At 41.1% G+C, this 16,794-nt stretch overlaps 1 protein-coding gene across 1 annotated transcript in view; it reads right to left on the minus strand.

Moving 5' to 3' along the window:
• Positions 1 to 11,785, minus strand: part of LOC122815023 (kinesin-like protein KIF21A) — a 354,809-nt gene extending 343,024 nt beyond the window's left edge. Inside the window, exons 1-2 of the mRNA XM_044087275.1 lie at positions 11,760 to 11,785; positions 11,407 to 11,629 (exon numbers count right to left, since the gene is read on the minus strand). Coding sequence (XP_043943210.1) covers positions 11,407 to 11,629; positions 11,760 to 11,785 — 249 coding nt within the window. The remainder of the gene's footprint in view (positions 1 to 11,406; positions 11,630 to 11,759) is intronic.
• Positions 11,786 to 16,794: the final 5,009 nt, after the last annotated feature.

The following is a 16,794-nucleotide window of genomic DNA, read 5'->3' on the forward strand; positions in this document are numbered from 1 at the left end:
CAGTCTCCAACTCATTGATGTCATCAAGGACAAGGAGTACAGGTAGTTTTCTGGCCAATTCCCTCTCCAAACTGACATCATCATGACCACCCTAAAAACCCACCCATTATGTGATGTTACAGCTCCCTGGTCCTTCCCCTACCCATACAGAAAATAAAGGCTAGAACACAGGAACAGTACATGAGTCAAGTTTCCTGCTGTGAACGGTCAATCACAGTAGGTAACAGCTCAAATTACCCTCAGCACTTTGACAGCTAGGGAAGTTAGGTGTGAAGGGGGATAGGAGATGAGTCGAAGGAGTACAATTCAGGCTTCACAAAATACTTCAATTTAGCTATTCTAAAAAGCAGCAGCAGTAAAAAGCACTTTGAAAGTCTGTTCTGTCACATTTGCACTGTTTGCATTTTAAGTAGTCACTGAACGGCATGAAATGTTATTTAAAACTGACTGAAAGACAGCAGTGTATGCATGAAAAACCAAGGCAGTGACAGGAGCTTTAGGAAGAAAGAGGCCTGCGTGTTGTAACTTGTTTTTTTACAGACAAGCACTGCATTGTGGGATACCTACAGGCAGACTAAACAATCAGGATCACTTCAAGATGCTAAACCCCACGTGATCAGGCTCAGAAATTGCATACAAAAATAGTTTAAAAACCTGTACATAATCCCAGAGTGGTTTTAAAATGTAGGAAACACCAAACCATGATGAAATAAACATGTTTTTGAGTCTGTGGGATGGGTTCTCCTTTAAAAGGCAGTCAATAACATGCCAATAAAAAACTGACAGCTTCAGTGAATGCATCAAAAAATTTCCGGTAAAGCAATGTCTGCTGCACTTACTTAACTATTGATAAAACATCATCCACCATTAATGTTTGAAAATGTTGCCATAAGCGCTAGAAAAAATATGAAGACTTTATGGCCTAACTGAGCTCACAGGAGTGCGTGGGAAGGGGAGGAGGAATGTTGTAGCCACATTTGTCAATCAGAGGACTGGTGAGATCTCCTTACTAGCTCAACACAGATAATGTGTAAATTGATGCATACATCCTGACAAAATGCTACACATCTCTTGAGACTGATGGTGGTGGTGGTGGTCAGAGAAAACTAGTTATTAAAGGCTGAAATTTCTGCTGACAGTCAGAAAAAAGTGGCCATGTGATTCAAAGGACTCTAAATCAGCATTCTGCCACCAGACATTCAGTTTTTTAATATGGCAGAAACATAAAACATTTAAGATAGTTATGACTGGGCTTAAATTCCAAGGAACACTATTCCATTTGGCTAACTGCATGGCTTGAAAAAAAATATCTAGTGTAAAATGTCAAAAGGAACATCTAGATGAGTTGGCTAACTGCATGGCTTGAAAAAAAATATCTAGTGTAAAATGTCAAAAGGAGCATCTAGATGACCTGATCGATTTATACCGAATCTTAAATGACATATCAAGGGCAAAATATCATAATCCAAAAACTGTACCATTAATGCAATACATGCCTTAATATTAAAACACAAGTACTTCCAAACATACAGGTATAACATTTGGATTTACACACCAGGGTATCATTTTGATAGAGTTTGCTTTTACAACATGATCCATTTCAGGATCATGGGGAGCCACACCCTATCTTGGTGCTCGGTGGATATAAGGCAGAAAAACTAAACGTGGTGGGTACATTAGTCTACTACAAAACACATGTACACGTGCACACATACATGCATCCTGCACACCTATGGGCAATTAAGGGAAACACCAGCTCAGCTACAGGACATCTGTATAATGTGGGAGGAAACAAATACCCAGTATAAAAACACACACATGGACAAAGGAAGACCATGCAAACTCTGCAAGGATGGAATCCCAGCTGGGAAATTAACTGGAAAACCAAGAGCTGTAAGGACACAAGCTAAATACTGTGCAACAATGCCTCCTTAAACATCTAGAGTTTTGTGTAATTAAAAACATTTTGAAATATTTTAATGGGGTGTTAATTTGTGGGTGGCAGATTAAAAAAAAACAAAGTGGTTCAGTTGTGGATCTACATTTGAAATAAACTGTATAAACTAGTGGACTGTCAGCAGTAGATAACTATCTGCATTCACAACAAATGAATGCAGATTAAATATACACATGAAAAAAGGGCACCATAGTGGGTCTATGTTAAATCTTCAAACGCTGGAAATGTCGAAGACATATGGTCGAGATCACATGTTCGACATTTCAAGTGTTCGAAGATTAACTTTTAATGGCGCTGTAGGTGCAGAATGGGAAAATTTCCCTTTTCTGCACTAAAGTGCGGTCTCAGAGTTGGTATATTTAAGTAGGGAGGGTGTGGGGGGAGCAGGGGGGGGCTTGTCCCCCTGCTCGCACTTTTAAGGTGGGTTTTTCTTTTTTTTTTTTTTATTCTATATTTGAACTTCCAAATGTCGACCATATGGTCTCGAACATATGGTATTCGACATTTTGGACGTTCGAATATATGACATAGACCCACCATATCATGGTGTCCAACATATTTGTATACTCTTGAATGGGACTTATTTTCAAAGACGCACACAATTCAGTAGTCCAGATATTCTTAAGTGCTACTGTCAGAAGTTTCCAGGAAAGTAGAGCAGCAGCTGCTTTTGTAACTACTACATAAAAGTAAGAGACTGGAGATATAATTTTTACATAGATTTTATGCGCAGTCAAGAGAAATGCTGCAAATGTGTCTCTGTTGAAGGATAGTGAACAACTTTTTGTATGAGCAAGGAGTGTATCATATGCCACAGCAAAAGTTATTGGCAGTTAATTCCAGTATACACATTTTACAGCTCAGTACACAATGTTTACACTTGAATTTCAGCTCAGAAGCATTTATTTGACTAATGCCAACAATGACAAATTACAGTTGTACAAAGTAACCTAAACTTAACATAATAGTAGATGTTTGAATGATCACTGTAGTCATGATTTTTAATGATTGGTTAGTTTCTGATCGGTAGCTACAGTTCCTGAGCTTTCTCCGACCGCATGTTTTTAGGCAAGCACATTATTTACTGGCAATTTTTATAATACATCTTCTTTTTTATAATATATGTTTTATTTTAAAGGATATGCTCTATTTTTTTGTATTTTTAGGTATATATTTTATGATTGCAACAGTTATGAGTTATGCAAAGCATGATGTATTTTTCTGTAAGCCATTACTGTGGGAATTAAATGTTTTATGATTGTGATTGGTTGGTTTGGTTTTAAATCTGATTCAATGCTTTGTTTTATCCATGGTCTGAAGAAGCAGTCATGCTAACCGCAAAAGTGCTTACCAGTTGCTTTTATTTTTATTTATTTTCATCAGTTATTAAACTTTTTAATATACAGCTGTGTTGGTCGCAGGAGTTTTTCTTTTTGAATTACGGCAAAGAGCCTGCTGCACTTGTTATTGAGGGGAGATTCAAAAAGGTTGCAGCATAGTTGGCCCCATCGATGAAAATCCTCTCTGCCAGATTCACGTTGAGAGACCACTCGTGAGGCATCAGAATAGACCTGTTTAACTTTGTCTGCAATCATGATGGACTTTGTGTATTGCTATCAGAAAGTGACTGGATGAGACCGTCCACTGCCACACTTTCATACCTTCTTGTCAAAGAGGGTAAGATCTAGTTCCCCCTTGTCAGGTGATATACCAGACCACCGACATATTGTCTGCCTGAATCGCAATAGTCCCGGTTGGGAGAGTGCCTTGGAAGGCCTGCAACACTAGGAGGACAGGTCTCATGCCTAGGACATTGATATGGGTGTAGGCCTCTTCAGGGGGCCATATGCCTTGGACACTCCTTATCAAGAAGTGCCCTCCCACACAATCTGAGGTGTCCGTGGTCACTGTGACCTTAGGTTAAGGGAGAAGAAATGGACAGCTTTCTTGCATTTGATTGAAATGGATCCACCAGAGAAGGTAGTTTTGCAAGCTTGTGTTATTTTTGACTTGACTGGATAATGGTTGTTGAAGAACAGACCACTGAGTTGAGTGTGTCCACTGGAGGTTTTTCATATGGAACCTTGCCAACGGTATGAAGGCAATTGCCGCTGACATGGATCCCAACCCTTGCAGTATCAGATGGGTTGAAAGAGAAGAACTCAATGATCTTTTAGACCTGGAACTGAATTGTTTGAATCCGAAACAGAGGGACAGAAGCAACTTGAGTGACCATATTGAACAGAGTAACTATGAATTTCAATCTGAGTTGGACTGAGTTGAGATTTGTTGCAACTGACAGAAATCCCCAGACAACAGTGTAGCTGGAATAAAGTAGCCCTGTGCTTGAATTACGTGATGCCTGGCCATTGCAGTCAGGAGTCAGTTGTCCAGATATAGAAACTCTTGGAATCCCTGCAATTTCAAGTGATCTGTAACTACTGCCATGCACTTGGTAAACACCCTGGGGCTGTGGTGAGACCAAAGGGAAGTGCTCTGAATTGGTAGTGACTGGCTCCCAGCTGAAGTGCAGATGTATCTTCTGGATCACCTATTCATTCTTATGTGACAGCATGCATCCTGAAGATCTGTTGTGTACATCTAGTCATCCTTGTACAGAAAAGCAGACTGTATAGACTAAACCGTGACCATCTGAAACTTTGTATGTTTGCTGAGATCCAAGACTGGTCACCAGTCCTTTGTCTTTTTTTGGCACTAAAAACAATCTTGAATAAGTCCCGGATTCTATCTGGTCTTGAGGGGGGTACTCTTTGATGACTCTTTTGTAGCAGCTTGTTTATTTCCAGAGCGGCTGCTTTCCTCTGACTGGCTGGAACATCGGGAGTTTGTTAGATACTAGAGGGGGTCAATGGGAAAATGGTACTGTATAACTGAATCTCTTGTAAATTTCTAGCCAGGTTATCTGGTGCAGGGATAAAAGACCTCAAACTGCCTCCAGAGATGGACAGTCAGGCTTCCTTTCTGAAGTGCTGATGAGATCTGTCAGAGAAAGCATCCCTGGATCCCTGAGTATTTGTACCACCACTGCAGCAAGGACAGCATCTTCCATTTGAGGTCTCCCCTCAGCCCAGGGGGACCTCCTTCCACTTGGATCTTGAAAGGGACCCTGGGATTTGTTGAACCACATTTTCTGTCCACCTCAATGGTTCCTAGAAAAGGTCTGCTGAGGAGTCAAAAAACATACGCCACAGCAGACAGGGCTTTCCCTTCCTGCTCACACCTAGAGTGTGTGTCCAACTCTGGGGCAAAATAACGAGGTTCCATCAGAGGGTGCACTGACAAAAGAAAATTTGAAGGGTTCTGCAAAATCACATAAGCGCATCCAGGCACACCTTCTGATGAAGATGCCTGAACCCGCTGTTTGTGAGGTACCTTCAGCTACGTCTCATGGACGGGTACGAAACAGACTGAAGGACAGCCAACTGTGAGGAAACAGTATTTGCTGCCTCGGAGGATATGGTCCTAGAAGGGATACGTAAAGTCCTTTGATCAAATCTCTCTGGAGTCTCGTAAGAATGTGCCAAACAATTCAGCAATCTAAGAGTGAAACAGAGACACACTTAAAGCCGTCCAGTGCTCTAGACTCACTCTTAGGGGGGGTGGACAGAGGAACTTCTGCCAGTTCCACTTTAGTGGCCACCTCTGTATGACCATGGCATCAATGGGCACACCTTTACTCCAGTGTGGTCTATCCTTAGGTGGTGCCAGGATCTTAGGGATTGGCTCACCTGTGTCTGGGTCCTTCCACACCCATTGAGAAACTAAATCTGTGAGCTCATCAGCAGGATCCAAAGGCCCCCAGGAACACTGACTCCTCTTGGGAAGGATCATCAGGGGAACAACCACCCCTTTGTTTTAGGAGTTCTAAGATGTCTTCAAAGAAGACATCATCAGGTGGTGATCTGGGGGGACCCTTCCCTTTCATCAAAGTCAGTGTCCTCAGTGACCTACTCTTCTGGAGAGTAAGTGTCTCCTTTTACACTTCCTCATACAGGGAACCTCTTCAGTAGGGCGCTCTGGGGAGGTATCAGAACAGATAATACCCTGCTCAGTAACCTGGAGACTGATTCGGACTGTCCTGATGGAATGAATGAATGAGGCTCGGACAGAAAAATTGAATGGGATTGTGGAGTAGGAGCCAAGGAGGGTAGAGAAATCTGAACTCTAGGAATAGAGAAGTCTCTCTCCATTACTTCGAAGTCAGGCTTACAGACCACTGGTTCCTGCAGTTCCACAGGCAAACTACCCAAGGAGGGGTCACAGGCGATCTGTCTAGCACCGAAGCTCCAAGGGGAAGAGACGGCTCTGACAACTTTGAAGTTAAATCTAACATCCCAGAGCCAGAACTGAAGCTTCGGCTCCGAGAGTCTTCCAGCTCTGAAACACTAGTGGCCGGACAGCTCAGAGACACCATCAGAGTCGAAAATGCCAACATCTTCAAATCCAAGGCAGATGACTCCAAGGCTTTCGGATCTGACAGTTTCAAAACCAAAGCACAGATCAGAAAAGAAGCTAAGATCAGAGGTGTAGCACTAATAAGGGTCTCCAGACCACAATGAGGTCAAAGCTGGAAGGACTCCCCATTTGCATCTGAGGAACTTGCTCATCATCCTGTCCACATCTGCTTTGGATAGCCTCCTGGAAGACCAAACAGATGAGGCCGTGGATGAATGTCTTGAATGGTGACAGGAAGACTGTTCCAAAAAAGGCGATGGGAGCTGAGAGGTAATCCGCTTTGACTATAATTGAAGAGAAGGGCTCAGAGGTGATTTGTCAGACCTTGGCCTTGGATCTGTAGTACTTGGATCTGACTTTTTTTTGTTTGTTTCAAGTCAGCTTTGAGGACAGAGCCAAAGTAGTAGCCTATGTCCATTCAGGAGATCTTTTACAAAATTAATCTCCTTTTTTTTTTTACAATCTTTTGTGGCTTTAAGCCCCACAAGCCATATATAAAGGCTTTGAAGGCAGCAAGCCCCTAAGTATTACTTTATTTTTATGATAAATTAAAGAACAGGAAATAAATCTTTTGCAAATGTCACAGTCCAAATCCAAATGTGCTAGTCCTAGACAGTAGATGCACTTGGAATGTGCATCTGAATTTAGCATTTTGTGGCTGCATGCCACACTTTTTTTTAATCCTTAAGGTTTTTTCATGCATTTTTTAAATACTAAAAAGGATGAGTATTACTTTCAACATTGTCACATATGACTGCATTAAAAGAGGGGGATTCATAGGCAGACATTCTGAAATGGATGATAAATGAACCATGATAGAGGAGTACGGCACTCCATAAGATAGTAATTCACACAAATACTGTAAAACCAGATAAACATTAGACCTGAATGGATGCTATTTTTTTTTTGCTGGCACCAAATTTAAACCTTTTTCATTTGCTTATATATGATTTTCTAGTAGCAGGCATTCTTGCCTCAGTTGCTACCTGCTGCACATCCTCAGAAAAAAGGTATCAAGATCTTACAATCTAGGCAGTCGATTGTATTTGTTTGGGGTCTGGATATATCAGAAACCCCTGATTTTGTGTGAATAAATCTCGTCTGTAAGGAAACTTGTGGTAATTTCCCCTGGCCAATTCCAGAAGAAGTGAGAGTCACTGTTGCCTGGGCCAGAAGGCAGTCATCACAATGATCTTTTGGGGAATCCTTCTAAATCATCAGAAGCACCCTGAAAATCAGTGGAAAGGGCAGAAAAGCATACTGGAACATTCTTGTCCAAGGAAAAGAAAAGGTATCTGCCTTCCAAGCCTTCTTGCATGGAGTCCTGAAATAGAATTTTGCCAGTTGATTGTTCAGAGAAGAGGAAAAAAGGTCTGATCGAGGAATTCCTAACAGGCAGATCAAATCTTGGAAGAGCCCAGATTCAGTTTCCATTATGAGGGTCTACTTTCACCTTATCTACCACACAATTTTGTTTTGATTGAATGTAAAATGCCTATAGAGTGAGGTTATGCTATAAGGCTATATGCCATGCTAACACGCATGGCAGAGAAGCCCCTGTTCCCCCTTGCTTATATACCATATCACTGTGGTATTGCTTATAACTACTTGAAGTAGTCATGGGGACCACATATGATTCAGAGTTCTGAGAGCCTTTATAAGAGCTAGTATCTCTTTTATATTTGTGTGTTTTGGTCAGTCTTTCCTATCTTCAAAACCTGGCACTTATTCCTCTTGAAACTGCTCTGCAAGCAAAGACAAAGGTATTTGTTGTGACTGACTGCTTTGGAGCAGGAGGGGAGAATGGAGACCCAGATTCTGGTCTCTATCTAAAGTGATTTCCCTTTTCACAAATCCCAGAACTGGGATTTGAAAAGATAATGGATGGGTGTAGATGCTGGGAACCAAAGAGAATTCATATACCATTGCTTCTCTCACTTGGGAGTCTTGCAAGAGGTATCATGAGAATTATGAAAGCCATAAGACCCAAATCCTAAGATATTCCTTCACAGTGACAGAAGTCTGAGTGGAAAACAGACAGAAAACATTTCCCTTGGAAGAAAATCTCTACTGAGATGTCTAGCTGATACTCCAGAAACACTATCCTGTATGATGGAGTAAAAAAAAAAAAAGACTTGAATGCTCTCTTGGAATTTCAGCCTATGTTGGAGACCTCTTACCCAGGTGAGAGATTCCTGACACTTTTAAAAAGACTCTGCAATGAAAAGTAAGTTGTCTAAATGCAGAAAAAAGTGGATATCCTGTAGCCTAGAATGGGCTACAACAGGAGCCAGACACTTTTCGAACACCCATCCAGCAGTGGATAGCCCAAAGGGCTTAATTTACAATATGTTAATTTTAGTCAAAGTTAAATAAAAAAAAATATTTATCAGGAGAATCAACTTTTTAGAAATACCTGTGGACCTGGCAGCTAGCTCAGAGGCTTAAGGCTTAAAGCTCCAAGCTGTTAATGAGCCGTTTCCTGTAAGTCAGGTATGGGGTTTGATTCTTTCCACCTCCACTTACCTACACGTGTGTCTCTGGGAAAGTTATTAAACTAAAGAGTACTCCCAGGTTGCCCCTGGAAAGGGATAATTGGTGTCGAGTGGACTTACCTGGTTAAAACGTTTAACCTATGGATGGGTAACTGGAAATTCACCCATGGTCTGATGCCTATGTCTCCGATGGATAGAGGCAGTGAGTAAATCACCCCTAAATAAATCAAATTTGTGTATCACATTTGGGTTACATGCCTACCTCTCAACTGTCCATATTTTCTCAAAATGTCCAAATTTTTGCCTCAAAGTTTTGACCCGTTTCTCATAAAATTATGGTTTGCTGGCAAATCATTGGCAACTCATTGAGGATTGAAGTCAGAAAATAACATTAGAGTTTCAGACTTTGTACCCTTCAGAAAATTCATGTTAATGCAAAGCCTGTTACTCTATCAACTTTCTAAGTTTGAGAGGAGTATTTAAAATTTGTCCCTATTTTAGGATCTGTGACCCCCCCCCCCCCATTATTTACGGCTTTGTCCAGATTTCTTACTCTAAAAGGTTGAGAGGTATGGTTGCATGGCTAGGCATATGAGGGCCTTAGTGGTCTTTAGTCTAGTATGCAATTATGAATCTATGAATATGCTGCTGCTAAAACATTTGTTGTTATCTTCTTTATTAGGTTCTGTGGAGTTATTTACTGCTCCACATGCTGTCTTACACTACACCATTTTCCATTTTGATTAGATCCATTTACCAAGGACAAAGGAACACAATGTAAAAATAGGAGCTAGCATTAGTACAGTTCAACTTTAACACGCAAACTTTTAATACAATGTAAAAGTTTCTATTTATAGGATCACAGGAAGTTACTAGGCTAATGGCCCTAGGGCCCTTACAAGCCTAGCCAAGTTCTACCCTTATTTCCACTATCAGCACCTAATGCCTCTGTCCAAGAGGGACACAGGTGGAATCCCCAGGGTGAATTTACTGTTACCCATCCAGTTGTCCAGACTGTGTTTCAAGAGGGCCAATGAGGTGCTCTGTTTGACATGAAGTGGGAGTCTGTTCCAAAGGTATGGTTACCTCTGGGAGACAAACATGTCCCTCCCGCAGATTCTACTAATGTCACATACCAGGTTAAAGTCTTTAGAGCAAGTAACCCGTGCACCATTTGACTTGCGGTTATGCAGTATTTCCAATAAAGCAGGGTCAGTGATTGCCTTATATGCAAGGCAGAGATCACCTCTGAGTACTCTGTATGAAACACAATAAAGTGACAGTGATTTCAGATGATCCACACAGGATAGATGCTGAAGACCTAGAATTTTCCTTGTGAGGAACCTCTGTGGTTTCTCCAATTGCTACAGGTGCTTGGAAAGGTACATACCAAAAGGGGTGTTGTACTCTACTATTGGCATGATGGAGGAAGAGTACAGATATGTTTTAACTTCTTTTTTTTCTGGAGGCAATGCCTTACTCATGAGATGAGCAATACAGAATGCCCTTCTTACCACTATTAAACAATACAATCCTTGAAAAAAGAAAGATCGGGATAACTAGAAAGTGGAGAGATGTCTATCCTTTTTTCAAATAGAAGTGTGTGCGTGTGTGTGTGTGTGTGTGTGTGTGTGTGGACCTGTCATCATATTGTGTGTGCATGTGTATGTGCCTGAATGTATTGTCATAGTATGATCATATTGTGTGTGTGTGTGCCCGCGCACACATGCATACCATAAAGTGCGACTTAACCGCAAAGTAAAAACACAATTTTCATTAACAAAAGAAACTAACACCTGTTACTAGAAGATCATACTTCCTGATCTGAAAGCAGGATTGTGCTACTTTCTCTGTCATTTTCAAGGAAATACTGAAATCACAGTAGGAAATGGTCACTCCTGAAACAGCAAACAACAATGTAGATAGCCAACCTCTGAAAACTGCTGTGATTCTAATACAAGTCAAACTCATTACTTGAGTGTACATCAATCTATTAAGCACACGATTAGTCAGTACTCAAACAATTGTACCCAACTCGCACAGTCCCAATATGCTGAAAAGTATTAGAGACAAAAATACATACTAACTGCTGGATTGCAAAGAAGTACCTTACTGAACTGTTTTACTATCACAGACTAAGAAGAAATAACATGTATTGTCACTGTGTTACAGCAAATAAATTAAATCTTGTACCCCACAACTATACTGCATTGGTAAATGTATTACATCCAGGATTGCACAACAGTATGGAAAGCAGCAATTTTGTTTATTGCTACTGTACAACAATCCTGCTACACTACACTGTGGGAGTAACTTAATCATTTCATTTAAAAAAGCACCTTGTTCAGCTGTGTAATAAATGGAACACGTGTAACACTCTGGGTCACATGTGATAGTTGTGCATCACAGGTTCAACTGAAAAGTACTACTAAAGTTTACAATGGAATTATTGCACACCAGAAAATTAAATCCATTTACCTGGCCATATGCCAAAACAGTAGCATTATATCCTTCGAAACAGCCTTCGATAAGTTTTTCTGTACAACTCTGATAGACACTTGCTTGCTGTGTATCTGTATCAAATACATAATCAAAGGTGAAAGCTTTGTCATTTCCAAGAATAACTTGGGGTTCCCCAGGTGTGACTGATGTGCAAATGTGGCATCCTTCTATCTTCTCTTTGGCTAGTTGTGGCCGAACTCTGTTATATATATATAAAAAAAAAAAAACAATGAAATATGCCTTGATTAAAACATTCAAGTACTTAAATAAAATGGATAGCATCAGTCAACTCATTGCTAACAAAACATTTTGATAAATTAATTTTCTACATTATCATCAATGAAAATTTGAACATCGTCAAAAGAACAAACAATGGGATTCAAAACCACATTATTATAGGTGAAGTGCTATGTGATTGAAAATGTTTTAAACTGTTTCATGAAGAGGAGTAATGTGGTTATTCATTTAAACCAAATGCTACTGCACTTAGGTGCAATAATATTTAGTTCTAGTGTACCTGTAGCCTCAGTGCATAAAGCACGAACAGTTAGAAAAACTCCCGATCCCAACATATAGCACTTCACTCACTTTAATGCATTTGTGGAAAGCAACTTAGACAAGTTCTGTTTATCCTACTGTTTTTTAAGAAAACATTTTATAAGCAACAAAGAAAAGCAATGCTGTCAGTGGTAGTGAGCTGTACAAAGAGAAGTAAACTACAGATCGGTATTTTTACGTACTGAACTTATTTGGGATTAAGTCAATCGCCCTTCTTAAGGGAGACATCATACTCCACTATTTAGTAATGTACCTAGATATCAATAATACTGCGGTGGTGGTGCTGTGGTAGCGTTGTCGCCTCACAGCTAGACATTGTCCCAGTCGATTCTCAGCTAGAGCGTCTTCTGTGTGGAGGCCTGCATGAATGGGTGTACCTTCATTGAAGGTTGTGCATCAGGGATGGCAACTCGGCACGTAAAAATCTACTGCCAATCATTAGCAGACCGGAGTTCCGCTGTGGCGACCCCTAACTGGGAAAAGCCGAAAGACACAAACAAACAAAAACCTAGATATCAATAATAATTGCATAGACTCAAATTAAGGTAAACATACGTTGGCAATTACAAAGGTCACATTAACTTAACTTGGGAAAATTAATGGAATCCTAACTTTTTTGCAATTTACTGAGTGTCCACTTCCACTGCTTAACAAATGAGAGGCAAGGGGAATTTCTGATACCATACACATTAGCAGCTAAGAAACGGAGGTCAGCAAAACAACAGTGGCACTAGACTGGTATTACATATGTTACTGTTATCTGCATGTTTTACATATACTAAGTTTGGTGCTATTAGTGCATGCAAAACAACACGAGTCTCTGGAGAACATCTTCCATCGTTTAACAAGTCAGGTGAGTCTATAGATTTGACAGTCAATGAGTTTCTCACAAGAATATTCTCCCCAGTTTAATAAAGCTGGGACAGCTACAGTTTTAACAACCTGATTGTGGTGCCTATCCAAGTGCTCTGCCAGATGTGTAAGGGTCAAACTGCCTGAATGACAACACTTGGTGAAACTGTTAGCTCAATGTTGTTTGGCATTTTTCCCTTCCTCTGTTCACTGAGTTCAGAAAGTATTGGGGGGTGAAGAAGCTTGCCCCTGTCAGAAAAAAAAATGTTTCTAAACACTAAGATAATCAATTTTCTGCAAATGACTCTGCAATTCGGTGAATCAATTTTCAGTTGCTTGCCTGGTCCCATCGATATATATATATACTTGAGTTTTATTCTTTCTAGTTAATAAATATCAAATGCAAAGATTAGTTTTAAAAGCAACTAGAGAATCTGGCAAAATTAACACAAGCTTTTTATATCAGAATACACCGTTTCATCACACTATATTATATACGCGTATGCATTAGTACATTGTATGCCGGACATTACAAATTCCAAACAGAAATTAATTCACTAATCCCTGTACAGTTAATATCACTGTGAGCACTTTGCCAGGACACATTTGCTCCAATGGTACACCACACTGATTAGGATTTCAGTCAGAATGAACTTCCAGCTTCTAAGATTCAAGACTATGGTCTGTTACTGTTATTTCCTACATCAATATCACAGATGTTCTTGCGACTCCCAGTGAAGAACAGCATAATAAGCAGTCAAATGCTGAACTATCTGCTTTCAGCTTTACATAACTTCTTTGAGACCTTAAAATATCAATTTATGGTTAGTTCACAAGCACTACTGTTTCCTACATTACCTTTCCAAACATCACAGCACAGAACATCAAACAGAAGTGCAACAAATAAAGATGGTCACGGAAGGTTATCACTCCAGTCCCTCCATGTGATGGGCATTGTCCCCATACCAAAAGATGCCCATCTCTAGGAATGCACCACAAAGTACAGTTGTATACACTTACTATAAATGTAGATGTTAGAGTGTATTCACTGTTGCAGTCATCACATTTGGGTTATCCCTGCCAGGGTAGCCCTCAGTTGGCCCGAATACCAGAGGCTTAGTATTTCTGCTTCGGTTGCTGTTACTCGAAGAATGACGTCAAGTCATTGGTGGCATAAAAACAGGCAGCTGACGCCATTACATCAGTTTTTCTTGCTCTGTCAGGAGCTCCCGATAGGGAGCTAGGTTATGGTGGAAGAACACCACCAATAGAGAGTAAATACCAAAACTTCCTAGTAAGGAAAGAGAGAGAGAAAAGACAAGGGGGATGGAGGGAGGGAAAACAGGACTGCAACAGTGAATATACTCGAACATCTACATTTATGGTAAGTGTACACAACTGTACTATGTTCTTCTTGTTTCACTGTTGCAGCCATCACATTTGGATCCTGCATTTATTTTACTCTATTAAAACTCTTGAAGTGAAGACTGGAGTTGTTTTGTTGTTTTCAGCTTTGGTGAATTCCCTTTTTGTTGCTTTTTCTGGATATTATTTTTATTAAGGGATACTGTGCATTTTTTCTTCATTAGCCATCACATTTAGGTTGATTCCCAAAGTGAAAAAAAGGGCGGAGGCAGTCAAGATGACTGGGGGCTGGTTAGGATGCCCTGCAAGACTGCGGCGGCAAAGCCTGCCCTGGATTTGGAGAAGATAGGCAGGTAGTAATGCTTGGTGAAAGTATGAACAGACGTCCATGTTGCAGCCTCCAGAATGTCCCTGGTGGGGACCTCTCTGAGGAAAGGTGCAGCGGTGGAGGTTGCTCTGGTGTAATGCGTCCTGACCCCCTTGTGGGGAGGTTTCCTGTCCTATCTGTAGCAGAAATGGATGCAGTGTACTATCCATTTGGAAATTGTTTGTTTGGATATGGCCTTGCCCTCTGCTCCTGCAGTGAAGCTTACTAGAAATTGATTGCTTTTTCTGTAAGATTTAGTCCTATCTAGACAGAATCTGAGCTATCTGTGCACATCTAGAGAGTGCAAAATCCTTTCCCCCTTGTTTTGTGGGTTAGGGAGCTATACCTCCAACAAAAAAGCAAATACACCAAAAAGCTTTTGAGCATAGTAAAGGAGAGTAGAGGTACAGCCAAAAGTAGTAAGCGGCTTGGAGGGAGGGTAACCAGGACTGCAAATGTGAATATACTCGAACATCCACATTTATGGTAAGTGTACACAACTGTACTATGTTCTTCGTGTTTCACTGCTGAAGTCATTACATTTGGGTAGATTCCCATAGCTATGGTTAGGAGGAGGAATTTAGATAGCATTAGGGCCAGCTATAAGGCCCTGCAAGACCGTAGTGGTAAAGCCAGTTCTGGATTTAGAGAAAATTGGCAAAGGATAATGCTTGGTGAAAGTATGTACAGAACTCCAGGTAGCAGCTTCTAGGATGTCCCTGTTAGGGACGCCTCTGAGAAAGGTTGTAGAGGTAGATGCAGCCCTGGTGGAGTGAGGTCTGATGATCTGGGGGATGGGTTTTCCATGGTACTTACAGCAGAAGTTAATGCAATGGCTTATCCATTTAGAAATGGTTTGCTTTGAAATAGCTTGCTTTGAAATAGCCTTCCCATCTGCCCCTGTGACAAATGCCACCAGCAGTTGTTCAGATTTCCTTTGAGGTTTAGTCCTGTCCAAGTAGAATCTAAGTTGTCTGTGCACATCCAAGGAATGCAGTATCTGTTCCCCTTTATTCTGTGGGCTGGGAAAGAAGGTTGGCAAATGAATGGACTGATTAAGAGCCACACTGGATACCATCTTGGGCATGAAGGATGGACTGGTTCTGAGGGACACCCTGTCCACATGAAAGATGATGAAAGGCTCCACTGCCATAAGGGCCTGTATTTTATCTGCCCTTCTAGCTGAAGTGATTGCTAAAAGGAAAGCTGTTTTCCAAGAAATAAATTTTAAGTCTGTAGTAGCAGCTGGCTCAAAAGTAGGTAGAGTGAGTTTCTTCAAGACAAAGTTAAGGTCCCAGGCTGGGGTTGGTGCTCTCCTGGGTGGTCTCAAATTTCTGGCCCCTCTGAGAAGCTGCTTGAGCAGTGGATGAGAGAAGTGGGGAGGTTCTGTGTTATAATGAGCTGAAATGGCTGAGGTGCGGATTTTAATGGAGAAAAAAGACAGGCCCTTGTGAAGCATCTCAGTTAAGTATTGTAAAATCTGAGGTAAATTGGGTGCTGCTGTGCTCATCCCTTGAGATTGGTTCCAGGCAGAGAATTTTTTCCATTTTTCAGCATAAGATTTTCTAGTACCAGGCCTCCTTGCCTCTAAAATGATATCCATCACAGGTTTGCTGAGGGATGGTAAAGGAGAGATTAAGTAATTAGCCAGGCTGCAAGGTTCAGTGTACGAAGCTGAGGGTGCAGAATCTGGTTCTCCTGCTGAAGACAATAGGGTAGGAGTCTGAGGCAGGTGCCATGGGGCCAAAAGTGACACACAGTGCTGATGTGGCCAGTCTGGTGCAATCAAAATTGTCCTTGGTTTGTCTTGTTTGATCTTTAGTAGTACTTTGGCGAGCAGAGGCAGAGGAGGAAAGGCAAACAGCTGAAGGACAGAGCATCCACTTTCCAAGCTAGTTTGTGGGGAGTCCTTGTGCAAAATTTGTCCAATTGATAGTTCTGGGAGGAGGCAAACAGGTCTATATCTGGGCTCCCCCATTTGCTTGTCAACATGTTGAAAATCCTTGGTTCCAGTTTCCACTAGTGTGGGTCCATGAGGTTTCTGCTTAGTTAGTCTGCCAGTGTGTTTAGTTTTCCTGGCAGGAATTGATCTTGTAGATGCACTTGGTAGCTCAGGTCTGTGTTCCAAAATGTCTGCAGAGGGGGTAAGAATGTGTACCCCCCGCTTGTTTATGTACCACATAACAGTGGTGTTGTCTGTCTTTACCATTAATTGTCCTGGA

Source organism: Protopterus annectens, chromosome 11.part0 (genome assembly GCF_019279795.1).
Source record: "Protopterus annectens isolate FY-2018-M chromosome 11.part0, PAN1.0, whole genome shotgun sequence".
Taxonomy (NCBI): domain Eukaryota; kingdom Metazoa; phylum Chordata; order Ceratodontiformes; family Protopteridae; genus Protopterus; species Protopterus annectens.